This window comes from Pocillopora verrucosa, chromosome 3 (genome assembly GCF_036669915.1).
Source record: "Pocillopora verrucosa isolate sample1 chromosome 3, ASM3666991v2, whole genome shotgun sequence".
NCBI classification, from domain to species: domain Eukaryota; kingdom Metazoa; phylum Cnidaria; class Anthozoa; order Scleractinia; family Pocilloporidae; genus Pocillopora; species Pocillopora verrucosa.
This window is the reverse complement of record NC_089314.1, coordinates 27,829,323-27,850,136: the sequence shown is the minus strand read 5'-3', so window position 1 is coordinate 27,850,136 and position 20,814 is coordinate 27,829,323. Positions and strand designations below refer to the sequence as shown.

Below are 20,814 nucleotides of genomic sequence, written 5' to 3'. Positions count from 1 at the left end.
AATGCTGCACACCATACAAGAGAAGTTGTGCAACCGAGTGCCGCTATCACTCGATTTATTCGCCAAGTAATACACACACCGGCTTTTCAGGCTGTTTCGAAAAAAGGTTATCCCGTGCAAAAAGACACTCAATTTCTCTTACAAATAATTGATACAACACAAGCAAATAGGCACAGCATTAAAAATATATTAACCGAAGTTGTACATTCAATTAAAAAAGAAGACGTAAACACACTGTATTCTTTAAATAACCAATATCAACACTACGCCGCATGCCTGACAAAGTCTTCTTTATCCTCATGGACAAAAATTGAACTGTTCATCAGCGATAGCAAAGACAAATCAAGACATTTTTCGAAAAATTATCTGCTAAAAGACCACCAACCCTGCTAAATCACCTGCGCAAAAACATTCTCAAGATTTGACCCTCAAGCCGCAAAACGCTACCACACGTACGCGCAGTAAGCGTGCGAGCCGCTTACATGCGAGCTCGCAACTCGCAAACAAAAGATGACCTTGGTTGAATTATGGTCAGTTATGTCTTCAACAAAAATTAAAGTTTGTCAAGTGCCCTTTGCTTGACTACGATCAACATATATCTTTTCATAAAAATTTTAATTCTTGGCAAATTTATCACGGGTTGCACAACAAGACTGAGGATCGTTTGTACGTCAGTTCCTATGCAACTCCAATCCGCGCCAGCCGCCAGCCTGTGTACCCTCAGCGAAAGATAAGTGTTGCTATAGAAACGCGAAACCTAAGCTAGTGTCATACTCGAACTCTTTGTTATCAACAGGAAATTTATATCGGACCCCTTTCGAAACAAATTTGAAAAGCTTTAGAGGTTGGATTGAAATTAGCTTCGAAAGTTAAAAGTAGTCAGTTTTTGTAGGCTAGTTAACAGTTGGGTTACAGGGATGAAGACTCTTCTGCTTACAAAATTGTGCAAATTCAGGTGTGATTTAGGAGCACTACTGGCTGATTCGGCTGAATGAACGGCTGGTTAAGATGACAGTTCCGCTAAGCCACACCACAATAACTTTCATTCAGATGCAAATGCCAACTCAGCAGGAGAGCGCACGTGAGGTCTAACTTTCAAAGTGTTGACCTTCCAGGAGTACCAGTCTCAAAGATCTCAACGGTTAATCACATAAGCAAGCACCTGCTCCTGCATTACATTAATCAGCCCAGTCCTGCCTGAGCTGAATTGCTATTTGCTAGCGCTTTGGTGTATCAATTTCCGCCGTCTGTCACTGTTTCGTCTGTTTTGTTTTTATGCTATTATGATTAGTGAAGAGAATAATCTCTTAACTTATTCACGTAATAAGGTACTCATTGTATCTTCATCCAGTCTGTTGCATAATGTCTGGTGAATCCCACTGATTGATTCATTGCAATTTTTTTCACTTTTCTTCTCCCCATAAACTTTGCTATACAAGAGACGAGTCTGCAGGACTCTAAAGGACTTAAAGGAATGGACTCGACATCGATTCATTTTCCGGCTTCTTCTTTTGCTATCGCAATTGCACAAAGAAAACAACAACAACAAAAACAACTTCAGCAACATAAAAAGAACGACAACTTTTTTCTTATCAAGAATGGCCCTACATTGACTTTCTCAATCAAATTTCTCTGATACTTTGTTTGATGAGTTGCCATATTCGTCCAGGTCCACTGCATTAAGTGTTTTTACAACTAGCAATCGTAAATGAGCAAAGTTTGTTCCCGTTTTTGTCTTTTTCGAAACGTTCACTAGCTGATATTTATCATCCTACTCAAGTTATGGGGTTCAACCAGTACCTTCGCAACCGGAAGTAAAAATTCACAAAAGGCCGCAATGCACGCTAGTTCGAATTAGGAAGCTCTGATAAACACACGTTACTTTTCCCAGAAAACGACCCCGCGTCGGTCGAAGCTCCGACTTCATTTACATTTTGCATCTGGCTAGGTAATTTCTGTGAAGGGACTTTCAAATGGCCCAAACTAACCTTCCAACACAGCTTCAAGTAGGTGAGAAAATAGTAAATATCCAACAGCGACTTGGTAACGGCGCTTTTGGTGTCGTCTACAAAGTAAAAGAAGAAGGAACGTCCAAAGTGTACGCTATGAAAGATATCCTTTGTTTGGATGATTCAGCCATTCGTAATGCCATCCGCGAAGCTTCAACACTAAACCGAATCTCTCATGAAAATGTTATTGCGATCGTGAGTGTTGGCGAGTTTCGCGATAGCCGAGGTTCGCACATGTTCCTTTTGACCGAGTATTGCCCAGGCGGAAGCTTAAATGATCGCCTTGCTCGACCAAGCAGCGACCAACAAAATCTGACATGGATGACCCAAACCGCCGAAGCTGTTGCCCATCTTCACTCGTGCAACGTAGTTCACCGCGATCTGAAAGCAGATAATGTACTCTTGACTGCATCAGAAGATGTCAAATTGGGCGACTTTGGCCTTGCCCGTGAGTACATCGCACTAAAACGAGCTAGCGTGCAACAAGATGATGGTTCGTGGCTGACAACTTACACGCAATACTACATGCAATCGGGAACAGGTCCAATCCACTGGGTAGCTCCAGAATTTTTCCGCGGCCATTACACTGAAAAAGCCGACATTTTCTCTCTCGGAACGCTCCTCTTTGCAATACTCGAGCGGGATTACATCGTGATCAACGGGAAAGCCATTTACGGGGCCTTCGTAAGTGTTCCTGGTAGAGGGAAGTATGGCGTCGGCTTTGCGATGGAGAATTTTGATAGGAATATACGAATTCAATTTTCAAGTCACGCTCAAGGATCCAACGCTCTACAGAGAAACGTTCATGAGTTGCTGAAATACAACCCATATGATCGGCCGACCGCTCAAGAGATTTGCAACCATTTGAGAGCTATTCAAGAGAATATAGGACTTGGACAGTCTTCGACTGATTCGAATGAGGCTGGCTCGTGCTTCTAAGCGTATATATGTAACTCTGCCGAACAGGTGTAATGTCATTTCCGTACCTTGGTACATGACCGGACAAGAAACTTAGAGGAGAACTTAAAAACTATACATGTAACACTTGTCCTTTAAAGTAAAGCGTTGCCACATGATTATTAGCTGCAAGATTAAGTTACAGAAATTAAGGTAAGAGGCATGCAAATAAGAATTTCAGGAATATATCTTGGCTGTGAGTTTCTAAAGGACATGTAAGCGTCTTGTCAACATCGCTACATCACAGTCCTTGTCAACATCGCTACATCACAGTCCTTGTTGGCCCTTTTCTTTTAATCAACGTCTACTACAATCTCTCGAACTAGGCGAAGAAAATGTAAAGAGGTACTTAATCTATAGAAACTAAAACAAGTGACGGAAAGTGGAGATCCATCGAGATCGTGCACTTATCCCTTGAAGTTTCACTATAATTGTGCGCCGTGGAATACAAGAGAATTCTCAGCAGAAAGTTCGTTCGTATCATGTTTCGATGGTTCGGTCGGGTTCTAAAGTTGAGCAATAAATTTTCTATGAAATGACTGGTTTTTTTTTCACTTTTGATGCCTAAATACAGAGAAAGTGAAATTCGCTACATAATGTAAGATCGACATAAGTTGGTTTCACGAGTAATTTCTGAGAAACGTTACACTGCAATTCGTGTCTGAGATAAGAACCTTTTCAAATAAAATGCTATCTAAGTCTGGCATCTGAGAGTGTGAATAGAATTCTTCCTTGTAAGGATCTTTAGTTGATAAACCTGGGCAAATGCAAGCCGGACCAGGGAAGTTACGGATTACGAAATTCTTGGAAACATAGCTTGAAGTATGGGCTGTGTTACAGGAATTTTGGAAGCCCATGACTTCCACGCTTATAGCCAGTTGTTTGTGCTTTGTTTGGTGTTTTGTTCATAGCACTCTCCTTCAAGTTCTTAATAAACATAGGCATGCGCAGCATGCAAGAGCTATTTTTTCGGCTGGGTAGGTTGAGATGGGACACTTTGGGTACCTGATGTTTTCATTTTTGAAACTAAAAAAGAGCATAACTTTCAAAGAATTAGAATATCACATTACTTCACTTTAAGAGAGAGAAATCTAAATACTTCTAAGCAAACTAAAGTGCATTGGTGTAACGCTTACTGTTGTCTCCTTCGCAGCTGTTGCTTGGTCTCGTCACACAACGCCATCTATTCCTCTTTGGAAAGATAACGCGCTTTGCGTGACAAGGCTAAGTAACGGTTGCGAAAGGGAATACGCTTACTGCCGTTCCTTCAACAGTGAGAAGATCAAAATTATTCGCCTCGAAAGTATAATTCCACGTACTTTTACTACGAAAAGGAAACTGAAACTCTGTTGTATCTCCAATATGCCCTAACCAAAGATATATTGCGATCTCGAATAAGTGAAGATACATTTGAGAATTGCATGGAAATTTCACTATTAGTAACATTTAGTTCCATGTGAATCTATTTCAGTGGGGTTGGACAATGCAGTTATAATACGTGATTAAATTCAGGTTGTTTACAAGGAAATGACACGTAGTGGAGCGAAGGCTAAGGTGGCAAAATGGAATTTGATTGGTGCAATACAATTCAAGCACGTGGAAAATTGGCTAATGTTCATGTGGTGCAATGATTGGGTATGTTCTGACTGGACTTTTCATATTACGTGATGGAATGTAAGTTGTTTGGCGTGTGCGTTGTGGGTAAAGGAGTGGAAAAACATTTTCTAACTTAGAAATGATGCAAAAAGTTAAATGCGAACCTTTCATATCCCGATAAATCTCGAAGTTAGTCGACGAGGTTCTCACGAAGGCCACAAACCATTACACTTATCAAATGGGAACAAAATTATCTGGTTACTATCATTCTTTTTGCACAGCTTCCTGATTCCATGACATCATTGGCAAGAACAAAATATCCAAACGTCGTGATTGGTGCAAGATATCCAAATGCTATGATATGATTGGTGCGAGATACATAGCCCAATGCGGCAATCTGATTAGTGCGAGATACATACCCTAATGCAACGATCTGATTGGTGCGAGCAACATATCACTCTACAAGCTAGCATAGAGGTTTTTTTTTTTTAAGAAAAAAAAAAATAACTCAAATATACATTATGGGTACTACTACTTACTAAATGGATAGGGATAATTAAGAACAAACTAACATCAGAAATAATCGGTTTTAGCTCCTACCTTCAAGCAAACCCTGCAATGTAGCATATTTGGCCTAACCGAAAGGTGCTAATCCTGTTTACTATATTTAACAGACAAATGATCATTTACTCCACAGAACATTTACTTTGGATATGAATTCTCGGAAAAAACATTGCATCTTAAGACTAGTGGGGGGGGGGGGGGGGGGAAGGGTCTTTTGTTTACAAAGACTGATCCCTAATTAATCCCTACCAAGGCAACTAAAACATGATCAAGCTTTGAATAACGATACTGTAAGACTTCCTCTCTTGGATATACAACAGTTAAACTCGTGCACAATCAAACTATCGCCTTCATACCGAGTACTACTGAAATAACACCACCCCTGTACGTTCCCATAAGTCAAATCAATTGCCAAGTTCGTTTTTCCGAGAAATCAGACCCAAGTATTTCGCAGCGGCTAAACTGGTTGTTTCCATCAAATTGACTTTTAGATAAAGAGAACAGTTGTGGCCTGTAAAACGCGAAATGCAACAAGCCTGGATTGATCTTCCCCCAAGACTGCATGTAGGCGACGAAACAGTAAAAGTCGAACAGCACCTTGGTAGTGGTGCATTTGGAATGTCTACAAAGTGAAAGACGAAGCGGGGTCTGAACTCTATGCCTTAAAAGACGTCCTTTGCTTAAACGTTTCACAACGTCTTAATGCAATCCGTGAGGCAAAGACACTGTACAAAATCTCCCACGAAAACATCATTGCCATAAAGGGAGCAGGTCGGTTCGTCGACAATCAACACAACTTGCACATGTTGATTTTGACTGAGTATTGCGCGGGTGGAAACTTAAACGAACGCCTTGCTCGACCAAGCTCTGAACGAATCAACTGGAAGTGGATGAGTCAAGCTGCTGAAGCCGTAGCCTACCTTCACTTAAACGGCGTGATTCACCGCGACCTAAAACCGGAAAACGTACTTTTGAACAGACGTGGAAATGTTAAACTAGCCGACTTTGGCCTGGCTCGCGAGTATATCGCACCAAGACGAGTTGACGCGCGAAGAAACGATGGCTCGTGGATGCAAAAGGTCCCACAATACTACATTGACTACGAAGTTGGCACAACGTACTGGTTAGCTCCTAAATATTTTACGGATCACTACACAGAAAAAGCCGATGTCTTTTCCCTTGGCCTGCTGTTTTTTGCCATCCTAAAACGGGATTACATAGAAAGCAACAGAAAAGCGTATTACGGTGCATTCAACGTATTCGCGGTCTTGGAAAAGTTGGCCTTGGGGTTGCAAAGGCAATGTACAATCCAGGAACTGACATAGAATTTTCAACGCGCACAGGGCTCCAGGGATGTGCAGTAGTTAGTCACTGAGGCTTTGTTGAGACGAGCTATGTGATACGTTTGAAGACTTGGGTCTAGAATAGCTCTTTAGTCTGAAGTTACATCTGGAGGAGCAATCGTCGTTTTGAACGATAAGGTGTGGATTGCTCAAGAAACGTTTTTTTTCGGTGAAATTCTTGCACGAATTTTTCCCTTACGAAAAGGGTGAACAGGGTTTATTGATGATCTTTTCTTTCTCGTCAGCTAGCTTTGCATCAACTCTTTTATAAAAAAATTTTTCATGCTCGAGTTCAAGTTCCCTTAATTTTTCCAACCACTCCCGAGCCTTTTCTTCGGTTCGCCCTAACCTGTACGTGGTAGATTATATAGGAGATGAGGAACGTTCTCATACATTCACATAATTTGCTATTGTAAAGTAGCACTACTTTACTGATGTGAAGACTGAGGCAGCGAAAACTGAGTCAAGTTTAAGAAGGTAAACGAAACGTCCTTTTCAGTTTTATGCAGGTTTCAAGTATACAACGTTTTGTATTAAATGAACAAAATTGATCAAACGTTCTGTAGTTCAGTCACGTAGTGCATGACTGAGGTCTCCTGGTCTTCACATTTCGTTTCAGTGAGACCAGACTGACCTTTAAGATACAGATGAATTCAGGTCTAGTCTTTCCTAACTCTGTAGGGATTCATTCTCATAAATGACACAATTCTTCGTTACAAACTCGAAAAGGTTCGCAGCACTGACGGAGTCAACAAGTTCCAGTAATGAGGTAGTTGACGCTTTTCCATGCCATATGGAAGATACCTTCGAACTCAAATGAAAATGCAGAATTCAGTGTTAGGACCTAAATAGTGGTGCATAAGGACTTGCCATAAGTCTCGTCGTTTGAAATAATTTTCATGGCCACATGAAAATGTTCATCGTCTTCGTCATATTTGCATGACTAGTAATCGCTTAAAATTTCACGGCATATCAACAGATGGTTTATTTACATGACTTAATGCTGATTCAATCGATTATTTCAATGTAGCAAAAACTCGTTCAAACTTCAGGTATGATCAAGTTCAAATAAATAGTTAGTTAGAAACTAAATAGGACTTCTATCTACGGAAACACACAATACCAAAATCTAAGTAATTTCTCCCTGTGGGTTGATGGTGAACAGAAGACTTTACAGAAGCTTTATTCAAAATCATTGTACCAGATTTTCGTCTCTAAGATATCTAGTATACCAACTGCAATGAAGAAATACGACAAAGCATTTAATACAGACACTTTTCATCTAGATTGGGAGAAGATTTATTCACTGCCTTTTAAAACAACTTTGCATACCAAACTAAGGGAGTTTCAATATAAAATACTAAATAGAATCTTATACACAAATGTTATGTTGTTTAAATTTAAGAAAGTAGACTCCCCATTGTGTTATTTTTGCTAAAAGTAGTTAGAGACTTTAGAACATTTGTTATTTTATTGTCCAAGAGTGCATGCTTTCTGGGATGAAGTCACTGTCATGTTAAACTCACAGGGCATTACTTTGAAGTCTCCTGATATTAAAGATATTGTTGTTGGTTTTTTTGACGCGACTAATCATGACAATGACGGAATCCTTCTTAGTTATATTGTACTAGAAGGTAAATATTTTATTTATCGCACCAAGCTAAATAAGACTTCTCTATCCTTTAAATCCTTTTTCGAAAGAATTAAGAGTACGTTTCAAATAGAACGTTTTATAGCCAGAAAGAATAGTAAACTTGAGATCCATTACAACAAATGGAAACCCCTCCTTCAACTGATAGAACAATAGCTGAACTAATTTATTATTTATATCAATACGTGATGCCTCTATAAATAGTGTGTCTGTTTTTCCTGTGGTTTTGCACGTTTCATGACTATTACTTGGATCTAAAAATGTTTGCCTTCATTCCCAATTGCTTAAAGTAAAGCCGAAAGTGGAAATCACTTCTCTGATATCAATTCAATTCTCGGAAACGCATTTATCAAAAAAACAAGATTGTTCCGAGAAAGTAACTTCCGATCAACCGAGCCGGAAGTGATTTATTGGATGATCTAGCGTTTCCCAGAAATACGTGAGGGAACCATCGTCAACTTGCATCACATGACTTAACTCCCCCATAACACACAATTAAGAGTATACCCTATAGGTACAATTGAAGTACGGTGTCAAAGCCTTTGACACCGTAATATCCGGGATATTACATAAATGAACCACCCTATAGTAGTAGAGATGCACAATCTAGTTGCAAGCCAAGTTCCAAGCAATTCAATTTTCCGAAGGAACTATGGCAATGATGCAGCAAACAGCCGCTACTACTTTTCCAACGACATTTCAGTGTGGAAACATACTGTTAAGAATCCAAGAAACGCTTGGCAGTGGAGCGTTTGGTGTTGTCTACAAAGTACAAGACCTGGCAACTTTCAACTTCTACGCGTTAAAATCAATTCTCTGTCTCAATGCTTCGGCTCTTCAAAACGTGGTCCGCGAGGCCGAGCTGCTGAAACAAATCTCTCACCCAAATATAATTGCCATACTGGGGACCGGGCAAGTTAACGGTACTCAAGGCTACTTACATATGTTGCTTTTGACAGAGTACTGTCCGGGAGGAAACTTCAACCAACGGCTCCCCTCACCGAGCACCAACCAAATGAATTTGAAGTGGATGAAACAAATGGCCCATGCTATCGCCTACCTCCATTCGCGTAACGTGGTTCACCGCGATTTGAAGCCAGATAATGTGCTCTTGACTGCGACAGAGGATGTCAAATTGGGGGATTTTGGTTTGGCACGCGAGTACATCGCACTTACTCAAATCCAAGGTTATGCTCAAAATATCTTCGCACCATACTACATGCAATCAGAGGTTGGAACAAAATACTACATGGCTCCGGAAGTATTCAGCATTCGCGGTTATAGCGCAAAGGCTGACGTCTTTAGTCTTGGAGTGCTCCTTTATGCAATTCTCGAGCGTGATCATGTCATAATTGGTGGGAAAGCATACTACGGAGCCTTTGTTGCTATTCCAAATTTACCGGGAAGAATTGGCCTTGGATTTGCTATGGAGACTATTAACCCTTGCTTCAACATTGTGTTTTCTAGTTCCTCTAACTATTTCGGCTCTCTCCAGATGTTAATTCGCCAGGCCTTGAATTACGATCCGCATAATCGACCGACTGCTCAACAGGTTTATCAAAGTCTCGTGGCCATTGAGCAACGTTTCAACGAGAACTGTAACACTTTGTAAACAGAGAAAAGGAACGAATATGCTGAAATGGAATCAAGTTACTTTGAACTTAGCAATAAGACTGTTTATTGAAGACTCTTTCGAAGCGAAATGAAACTTGAAATAACAAGAATTATTAAAAACAGTGACTATCAAAGGATGTTAAAACTCTTCGGTGACATATATCACGTTTAATTCAACATGTTGACCTAAGCAGTTGAGGTAGTAGCCACTGATGAGCTATAAAAGCATAATAAATGTTTTTCTTGAGCAAAAGGAGCTGTTATAGCGGCGGCGAAATCTCTCATCGTTTGAAATGGTACTATGATGTATCTTCTTCTCTCTTCGCTAGGGTGACCAGCTAAGGCTTACATGAAATACGAACAGTTTACGTACATCACTTAATGCTAATCTAAGAAATGATCTCAACGCAGAATTGCTTACTAAAACTGTGGTTATCAAAAATATACTTTCCTGAGTTTCTACGTTGTTCCCTTAACAGATATATATGCAGCATAAATACTGATCGTGTCTCACCATGTTTGCTTTCATTTCCATTTGCCTGAGGCAAATCCTGAAGTGGTAATCACTTCCTTTGATATGGATTCAATTCTTAGAAAACGCTATATGTATTCGTTTCGTAAGTTCTTGCATGGGCAACTCATTTTCAAGAGATAAATCTCAAAACACATATATTTAAATGAAGGTTAATCCAATGGACACACCTCAGTAACTCGTGAATCACAGCTCTCATGCTGAAGTATTCACGTTCACAAACAAGGAGGTTATTCCTAGAAATTGAACTTTAACTATGGTGTAATTTGATGATAATTCGTCCCTTAATAAAGTCCAATCCTATGCATAAATTTCTTTCGGTGTCTTAGTGTAAAGAGACACTGTTTCACAACGGATGGCCCATGCAATTGTGTCAGCCAACCGTAAAGAACTTCAATACCACGCAATTCAAAATGAAGAAATTTTTGTGGCAAAACTTTCCAAAAACTTTATTGTAATTTTATAGTTGCAAAAAAGGTATAGACACAAGTTGCATATAGCATAAGCTAGTTGAGGCAAGTTGTGTGGAGAGAACAAAAGATTGATAATTTATACCAGTAGTAAGCTTCTGGTACTAATGACATTCTCTTGAATGCCAGCTCGCCACAGCAAATGTCACACCTATCCTTTCTGTCAATAGTACCAACCATATGTAGTGGGGTCACTTCACATCTCCCTAAACAGCAGAGAACATAATAGTTAATTCCAATCATCAGTCTCAATTAAGAAATAAAAATTGAAGGATCAAGACTTATCTGGCAAAGTGAAATACAAGTCAAACTGGTTTGAAGACATTTTAACCCGAAATTCGGTTTTAAATATGACAGAAATACTATGGTTCACATTCTAAAGAAACAAGGAGTTCCAGCCCCTTGAGTAATTATTCATTTGTTGTATCGCTCATCTCATGTTTTAAGAACCAGAGAAAGTTAGATAATTTTAATCTGCGAGTTTTATAGTACACTTCGACTCAAAATTCATTTCGTAAGGCAGAAGTATTCTACTGAAATAAACAAGATAGAATGAAGATGACGCCACCCGTTTCGAATAACACATGAACATGAAGAAAACGGCACCAGTTTAAACTCATCAGACAAAGCCCACGCATTTTTTTGAGGTAAATGAACTGGTTAGACCGAAAGCTAAATAAATAAACAATGAACTGACAGTGGTGAGGGATTTGGGGGCCATGTGATAAAACAAGTTCTACCGAAGTTTATCCTCTAGTTAGCCCTTCAAGCCCAAAAGGGCCATCAGAAAAATTCTCACCAAAACACAGCAACAAAATTAGATAAAACCGCAGATGATCGAGGCAAGACTATAAATGTTGTTAAGACACATGCCTACGTACCAAGTACAACAGACTTGGAGAGCAAAATGGCCAAAGACAGTTATGAGCCACGACTTGGAAAATCCACCTCAACCTCCCAAAAACGAATTCGCCGAAGGCTGTAGAAAGAGCAACTCAATCCTGAAGCTGGAACATTTTTTTAAGCCTTGTGTCCAATGGGACAACAAAGAGAAAGAAGAGAAGATGTTATTTGAAGTGATTTGAAGCATGGGGGCCACCTCGAACTTAACGTAATTTTATTTCAAAGTTGAAGTAAAATAAGATCAAATTGTAAACTACCTTCTATTATCGTAACGAATATCTCACGATCGCCTCCACACATCACTTCGTGATTCATAGAAGTAAGACATCAACATCTTAAGACTAACCTTTAAGGTTTGTAGTCTCATGTGCACATCTTGATCGTCAGCAAATCAAATCTCAAACTTCAAGTTTTCGACCTTTTTTCGCGTTTTGTTCGCACTTTGATCATTAAAATATCCTCATCCGAAGAGCCAGAAAACTCCACAAGTTCTTAGGCGTCAAAAGGAGGTCATAGTCCCAGGCGTTCCTTGCGTAAACCGTGGAAACTGGGGATGAGAGAGCAGCAACTTCGGTTACTATTCGCTCTTCGTACACAACATAAATTTACAGAATGCTGTGTTTTATGAAGTCCGCGTTGCAAAGATTCCTGTCTTATACGCTCATCTCAGATATAAATGCACACGATTTCGTGGTAGGCCCACACTAAATAATGTCGAGCGTTTCGGAATGGGCCGGTCCACGAACTCTTTAGCTGAAAAGCCAGGCAAATGCGCAAAGTTCATCATGACTAGTTCTCACGAGATAACAAATGACCCATATGCGAGTTCAAACCTCGAAATACTAGCAAAACTGTGACAGCCAATTTAACAACAAACTGTGATGCGGAGACGAACACCTCACTTGCTGAGAAAATCAAGAATGTTCGTGAACACAACTTCGAAGGTGGCGCTAACGACAGCGAATTGGATAAGGATACTGACAGAATTAAGCAACTTGAATGGTAAGGTTGAATATCTGAGCTTAGCTCTTCCGTTAAATATCTTGTTTCTGTTATTGGTTTTTATAGGGTTCAATACTTGTAAAGTACGATTTGGTATTTCTTACACAATCACTATTATTGTACAAGCGATCGTGAATACTCTTGGTGACTGTGACCTACAAGAAAAAGTTGTCAATATGACTAATGTACATGAACATAATGATGTTACAGTGTCAATAAAAGTAAAACAATTCAGATCTCGTTGTGCAACGTCTGTATATTATAATCGTACTCGTGCTGTGTGTGAATGCCATGGCTATAAACGTGATCGTGAACCAAGCAGAGTACTAGTGAGGATGTTAAAACGTCTCTCTCAGAAAATTAGAAAACTGCTAAGTTATGTACGGAGCCGTTTAGGTAAAAACGTACCAAATTCATCGAAAGTCCATGATCTTATTAAAAATAATGCAACATGAAAAAAAAACAAGAATCAGGTTTGTACAAAAAAAATGAGAAGGAAACCAATTTTTAGAACAAGAAACGTTAACTCTTCGATGAGATATGTCTACAGTTCAAGTAGAGATAAACATGGAAAGAAATATCTCAAATACTTAAGGTTCCTTTTGTGAAATTTCCCATATAGTGAGTTCAAGGGTGTAACTCACAGAGGAAATTGTACAAAGAACAAGCTCTATAATGATATAGAGAAAACCCAGTTCCTTGTATGCACCTTGTGGATCCCAGGAAAACAATAAAAGCACCATATAGCCAGGGGGATGTTGTTGTATTTGGACAAAACCCTGGGCAATAATGTGTTGCAATGAGTTTATGTGCATTAATGTACCACAATATGAAAGGAATAGGCAATCCCAATGACTTGAAACAAATAATGCATATTGGAAATCAACTACTAGTAAAGCAGTTTGTCACAATTATTAAGACAATCATTTTTACTGCTAACAGAATTACCATCAATGCTTACAGTACTAGAGGAAGATTATCAGCTAGAATACAATATAACATAACTGGTAAATTTGTCTAATCAAATTCAATTGCGCGAGTGTGCTTCATATTCCTATTGTGCACACTCTTGATGTCAGCAAACAAATCCCTTGAGAAAAAAATTTTCCATGGGGTTGAAAATGTTATAAAACAATTGGTTCATACGTCATCTGTGCGTTCATCGAGATATGAAGCACTTGGGAAGTTTGGAGAGCACTCAAGAAGCTGGAGTTGCGCATCTTTCATGCTCTCCAAACTTCCTGCGTGCTTCATATCTCGATGAATGCACGCTGACGTATGAACCAATTGGTAAGTGAAAGTTACCTTGGTAATGTCCATGGTGAGCCTACCATTGAGGGATATCAATACTGTATGGGCCTGAAGAGAGCTTTTGAGTCATTGATATCAGAATGATATAGGTCATATATTTTAGTGGTTGGATGCATTGCTGTGGGTATAAGTTACTGTGCTGATAATGGCCATTTTAAAGTGTTTGACTCACATGCTAGAGATGTTTATGGTAAAAGTCACACTCTAGGGACCTGTGGTCTATTAGATATATCATCTACAGACAACCTAGCGAGTCACTTTCAAAGTTTATATGGAGCAACTGATCTGTATGAACTAAAAGGTTAACAAATTACAAAATATGATGTGGCAATTAGCAGCAATGTAAGAGAGGTATTAAAGAGATATCAAGTCAACACAAGTGTTAAAAAGACCACTGTTTTGCAGTAGTTCTTTATTTTACCTTACTTAGTCATTTCACCTTGTAATTACTAGAACCCAAATACCTTAAATGCAATTATCAAAAATGGATCTCAGCTTAACAATACAATGCAGAGTAAGTACTACTTAATATCTGTTACCCTGCTTGACAGTGTTACAATTTTTGGCACTAACATAAATGTACACATGAATGAAGTAAGTCACAGAGAATCAAGTAATTTAACTGAAAGCAGAATATCTTAAGATGCCTTGATCTTAAGGAACCACACTGGGAAAACAAGCTTTTTAATGTGGATTTCAAGTTACTGTATAGCTTTTATTTATCAACAAAATACAAAAGTAAAGCAATTGTTTTCTCCTCTGACATAAGAAGACAGTCATTCACCTGCAATGAAACAGACAATACACATTTGTCGTGTAGATAATCTAGTAGAGGAAATTAATAATATTATTCAAAATAAACAGGAATGTCAGACTATGGAATATGATATGCAATTTATTTGCTGTTCATGTAAAATTACTGAAATTGAAAGGAAACGCATCTTGAGAAAACACAGAAAAAAAACATATGCATGACAGCATGGAACCTGTTACCAATTGGTGTATTCCGTATTGTTTTCTGTATTGCCAGTTATTCAATCTGTTTTAGCTCAGTTGCTTGGCAAAGCAGTGGTCGTAACAATGAGTATCCCATGAACAAAATAAAAGAGAAACATGTTTCATACATTTGTACAAGGCCATACAGATTGATGAGTGGGATAACATCATGATTATTAATAATTGAAAAAATAAACAAGTTTCTGGCTGAAACAAATTTTGGCAGTTGCATTAATGTGTATTTACTGATGCCTTCAATGTTAATTATTTTGCAAATAAAGCAAGTTAACTTAAGTATCAAACTTAAACAAAGTATTCTTTGTTAGAGAGGCCTGTGGTTCTGGACAGAGGTTTTCTGCAAGTATTTACTCTTTGTGGATAATCTAGTAGAGGAAATTAATAATATTATTCAAATAAACAGGAATGTCAGACTATGGAATATGATATACAACCTATCTGCTGTTCATGTAAAATTACTGAAATTGAAGGAAACATTTCATGAGAAAATAGAGGAAAAAACATGTATGACAGCATAGAGCCTGTTGCCAAAGAAAGGTTTCTAGAAGACATTTAAAGAAAATATTCAGCTATGGACGCTAGAAAGAAGAAAGGATTACTTTCTCAACTCAATGAGAAATTAGTGAAAGCCAGATCAGTTGAATTGTGTATTAACCAGTTTAAGACGAAAATAAGAGAAGGCCCTCGTTTTATATGTACAGCCTTTCTGTACTGTCTATAATCGAATACTTTATAAGAAATCAGTAATTACATGCCTAGACAAGAAGTACCCTTGCCAAACATATTTCAATATCCAACCGTCATTTTGTGGAAAACAGTATATATGCAACACATGTCATTCAAAGGTCATAAAAGGAAATTTACCGTGTCAGGCTGTAGTGAATGGGAATATGTATGTGGATGAAATACCCACAGAACTATCCTCATTAGAAAAACTAGGACAAATACGAATAGCTCAACAAATAGTATTTGAGAAGACCGTGGTCATGCACAAAGGACAACAGAGAAAAATTAAGGGTGCAATATGCAATGTACCAGTAGAATGTGATCGGACATGTAATCAACTCCCTCATCCACCTGATAGATCTTGTATAATAATACTTATTTAGCTTAAAAGAAAGTTACAATCAAGAGGACATGTTTATTTTCAAGCATCACGACCAGAGTTAATACAGCAAGTTCTTACCTGGCTCAAAGTACATAATCATTGTACAAAGATATACTAGTTGATATTAACAATATTGATAGAAACCTCACAACTTTATAAAATGATGCAGACGATAATGATACACATCAACAAGCTACATCAAACAATGTAACAACAGATAGTGGTCCTGCATTGGAGTATGATCGATGCAAGAGTAAATGATAAATTAAATAGTAACGAAGAAGAAAATGATGACCCCTTAAATGAATGTAGAGCCCCAGTATACGAGACATGCTTAGATTCAATTATACCAAACTATCCAGCGGTGAATGCTCAAGTAAAACGCTCGATACGAGGCCCAAGTGAACGCTACTCGATCGTCTAGTTTTCGATATGAATTCTCGGAAAACATTGCATTTTAAGACTGGGGGGGGGGTCTTCCGTTTACAACGAATTAATCCCTACCAAGGCAACTAAAACATATCCAAGCTTTGAATAACGATACTGTAAGACTTCCTCTATTGAATATCCACCAGGTAAATTCATGCACGATCAAAATATTGCCTTCATACCGAGTACCATTGAAATAACACCACCCCTGTAAGTTCCCTTGTGTCGAATCAATTGGCAACTTTGTTTTTTCCGAGAAATCAGAACCAACTGTTTCGCAGCGGCTGAACGCGGCGTTGTTTTCGTCAAATTGACATTTCGGATAAAAACAAAGAGAACAGTTGTGGCCTAAAAAACCCGAAATGCAACAAGCCTGGATTGATCTTCCCCAAGACTGCGTGTGGGCGACAAAACAGTGAGAGTTGAACAGCACCTTGGTAGTGGTGCATTTGGAGATGTCTACAAAGTAAGAGACGAGGCGCGCTCTAAAGTCTATGCCTTAAAAGATGTTCTTTGCCTAAACGCTTCACAAGTTCTTGATGCAATCCGTGAGGCAGTAACACTCTGCCAAATCTCTCACGAAAACATCATCGCCATAAAGGGAGCGGATCGGTTCGTCGACAATCAGAGCAACTTGCACATGTTCATTTTGACAGAGTATTGCGCGGGAGGAAACTTAAACGAACGCCTCGCTCGACCAAGCTCTGAACGAATCAACTGGAAGTGGATGAGTCAAGCTGCTGATGCTGTAGCCTACCTTCACAGAAATGACGTGGTTCACCGCGACCTAAAACCGGAAAACGTACTTTTGAACGGACGTGGAAATGTTAAACTAGCCGACTTTGGCCTGGCTCGTGAGTACATCGCACTTAGACGAGTTGACGCGCGAAGAAACGATGGCTCGTGGATGCAAATGTTCGTACAATACTATATGGACTCCGACGTTGGCTCGCCGTACTGGTTAGCTCCTGAATGTTTCGCAGGTCACTACACAGAAAAAGCCGATGTCTTTTCCCTTGGCCTGCTGTTTTTTGCCATCCTAGAACGAGATTACAAAGAAAGCAACGGAAAAATGTATTACGGTGCATTTAAACGTATTCGCGGTGTTGGAAAAGTTGGCCTTGGGGCTGCAATGGCAATGTACAATCCGGAAACTGACATAGCATTTTCCAGACGTGCACAGGGTTCCAGGGATGTACAGAGGTTAGTCATCGAGGCTTTACAGTACGATCCTGATGATCGACCGAGCGCTGTCGAGCTATGTAATAAGTTAGAAGAGACTGAAGACTTGGATCTGGAATGGCTCTTTAGGTTATTAAGTGAAGATTCCACATAAGAATCACCATGACCTTATCGTTAGACCGTCAGCAAACAACACTTTACTTTCTTAAACGGTAACCATGCTCAATTTATTTTCTGTTCAGACCCTTGTGGTCTGCAAGCTCACAATATTTTCACTTCCAAAATCCAAGAGGTTGCATGTTGTAAACTTCGAGCTTGGACAGCACACATTCCGTAAGGGGGCCACATGTCAAAAAAAAACCTTGTTGAGCAAAAAGCCACTAAATAACTTTAGAAATTCGTCCTCATATGATTTATGGATCACAAAATTCGTCGATGAGAACTTGCAAAACAACATATTCTAGCATTGTGTGAAAATTAATGTACACTATAACTGAATTGGAGGAAGGGAAGTGTAAACGAGTCTTTCTTTTGTGCAGTGACCGTTTTCAAACAGAGTAAAGTAATCTATTGGTAACGAGATAAGATCTTTTTGTGGATTGCTCAAGCAACATTTTTTTTTGTATAGGTAATCACATGATTTCGAGTGCAATTTGGAATAAGCACGAGTAAATTTTTTAAAGACCAACAAATTGTAAGAGCCCTACGGGCTCGTGCAATTTGTGGTCTTTGAAAAATTAACAAGTGCTTGTTTATTCCAAATTGCACGAGAAAAATCATGTGATTACGTGTTAATAATATACATGGAAAAATTCGAGATCGCTTATCAAAATTAAGTATAAGCAAAGCGCGCGTATCGAGTGCAAAAATAATTTATTCAAACGATCAAAACAATAATATGCAATGATATCTTCACATCTTTAAGGCGCAAAAAAGTTGAAAGACCGGCTAAACAGTTCAAGGAATTGTTCAGTTTGTGTCCGAATCACTTTCGATGAAATGGAATCGTCGTTTCCGAGGTTTAACCATGTTTGTTTTTAATTTCGGCGTTGGATCGCTCGAGCAAAGTGTTAAGCTGGGTCTGCTCGTAATTTTCGATTTCCTTGGCAATTCCCTTCTCTAAACACCACTTTTTCCAAACCGACAACCAAACACAGTGCTTTTCACAGTGTTTTCGTTGTTTGAGCTGGTTTTCAGCTGCGGTGGCGAAAGAAAACCTACTTAAAACGCCGGCCATTGTTTTGCTCGCAAATTTTCAAATTTTCAAATTTTGTTGCGACATCCAAGGCTCGCATTTGATTGGCTATCTGTGAGTTTCTTTGATTATTGACCAATCACAATGTCTGATTTGTTACTTTCTTTGCACTGAAATGACCCTCTTCTGCACTGAATTAACTCTCTTCTCCATTGAATTACCTGAAAACTACATCTATCTTAACCGACCAGAACTGAATAATTTTTCCATGTATATTATTACCAGTGAAATTCGTGCACGAATTTTCCCCTGAGGAAAGGGAACGGGGATAGTATGAACTTTTCCTTCTCGTCTGCTAGCTTTGCATTAACTTTTTTAAAACAATTTTCCATCGCTGAGTTCAAGTTCTCTAAAATTTTTCCAACCATTCCCGAACCTTTTCTAAGGTTCACCCTAACCTGTATGTGGGAGATTTTATAGGGGAAGAACGTTTCTCATACATTCACGTAATGTGTTACTTTAAGGTAACACTACTTTACTGATGGGATAACTAATGCAGCTAAAATTGAGCTAAGGTTAAAAAGGTAAATGAAATGTTCTTTTCAGTTTTATGCACCTTCCATGTATACAACGTTTGGTAATAAATGAACAAAATTGATCAAACGTTCTGTGGTTCAGTCACGTAGTGAATGACTGAGGTCTCCCGGTCTGTATTCAGGTGATAATTTTCCTAGTCTTTCCTTGAACTCTTTAGTGATTCATTCTCACAATCCTTCGAGACAAACTCGAAAGGGCTTACCGCAACAAAGTCAACAATTAATGTAACGAAGCCAGGGAAGCAAACGCCGACTTCAGTTTTGGTAATAACCTGAAAATTTTTTCATCACAACTTAACAATATACATCGAGTCGATTGAGCTCGATCTTATGTTAGTCAAACCAATACTTTAAACAAATGCATTTCGATACAAAGGGCCTTAGCCTCTTCACCGGTTAAACCCTTTTCCTGGAAACGATATGTCGATGATGTTATTTCTGCGGTATCCGGAAATGAAGCGGAACGCCTCCTATCGCACTTGAATTCAGTGGAGCCGTCTATCCAATTCACACTCGACGTGAAATGGAGAGACATTTTCCCCTTTCCTAGTTTAAGTTGTACAGAGGGGACCATGGAAATTTAGAGACAAGTATCTATCTAGACAGGAGTGTCGAAACGTAGGGGGGATTATTGCTTGTACAAGTCAACTTTTGATGTTGATCGCGCCGTTCCGACTGTAATACTGCTAGGAGGGTCCTGTGTTGGGGGGTACAAATGATCAGTTATTCAGTTAAAATTTTGGCCATTTATCAGTTCTCAGTTAGATTTTAAGCATTTTGTCAGTTGTCAGTGTAAATTAGTTTTTACAATTAACTTGGCGAGTTAATTATTACTTTCAGAACCTATATTTGGTATAAAAGGCACATGTAGCGTAAACTGCGAAAATTAAGTCGAGAATTAATACATAAACTACTCCTTTTTTTTCAATTCTGGAATGAAGTAATTCTCAATCTTCCAATTGTTTTTTTAGTCTTTGTTTGAAGGGTGTTTAAATAAGTTACAACTCCTATCAGCACCTAAAAACAAACATCTGTTTTCCTGCGCGCAACATCGAAACATTTCTTTTCAACCACGTAGCCGGTCAAAATGTTGGAAAGAAGATCGTCAAAACACAACAAACTTGTGAATAGTCCTCTGGCACAATATATTGTTTTATCTTTTGTTGTTTGTACTGCGTCGATGGCGATTGGCTCACGATTAATGATCGGAAAGGAATGTTCTCTGTTTACTTTTCAATTAGGTTATTAGAGCTATTTACTGTAGTCTTACCTTAGAAATCCCAGCGACCAATGGCGCGACTATTGGCCGCCCAGATCTAGAAACCGTAATTGAGATAA

At 38.9% G+C, this 20,814-nt stretch overlaps 4 protein-coding genes across 4 annotated transcripts in view; all 4 read left to right on the top strand.

Annotated features, from left to right (window-relative positions):
- LOC131799659 (uncharacterized) overlaps nucleotides 1–20,814 on the top strand; it is a gene marked incomplete in the record, with an annotated part of 189,028 nt that overhangs the window by 160,860 nt on the left and 7,354 nt on the right.
- Nucleotides 1,891–3,686, top strand: LOC131770627 (serine/threonine-protein kinase PDIK1L). Its single transcript, XM_059086346.2, has one exon. It carries the CDS (start codon nucleotides 1,974–1,976, stop codon nucleotides 2,946–2,948), a length of 975 nt encoding a protein of 324 aa, XP_058942329.2. The 5' UTR covers nucleotides 1,891–1,973; the 3' UTR covers nucleotides 2,949–3,686.
- Nucleotides 8,708–10,992, top strand: LOC131770608 (serine/threonine-protein kinase Nek6-like). The gene has a single exon (XM_059086327.2). The coding sequence runs from the start codon at nucleotides 8,773–8,775 to the stop codon at nucleotides 9,730–9,732; it is 960 nt and encodes a 319-aa protein (XP_058942310.2). The 5' UTR covers nucleotides 8,708–8,772; the 3' UTR covers nucleotides 9,733–10,992.
- On the top strand, nucleotides 16,866–17,864 carry LOC131770607 (serine/threonine-protein kinase 35-like). The gene is given in 2 exon segments (XM_059086326.2): nucleotides 16,866–16,890; nucleotides 16,893–17,864. Coding segments are annotated over 2 exon segments (972 nt in total). The 3' UTR covers nucleotides 17,840–17,864.

What these genes read in the sequence shown, in the direction of transcription:
- LOC131770608 (XM_059086327.2), top strand. Translation starts at nt 8,773, where the DNA reads ATGGCAATGATGCAGCAAACAGCCGCTACTACTTTTCCAACGACATTT.
- LOC131770627 (XM_059086346.2), top strand. Translation starts at nt 1,974, where the DNA reads ATGGCCCAAACTAACCTTCCAACACAGCTTCAAGTAGGTGAGAAAATA.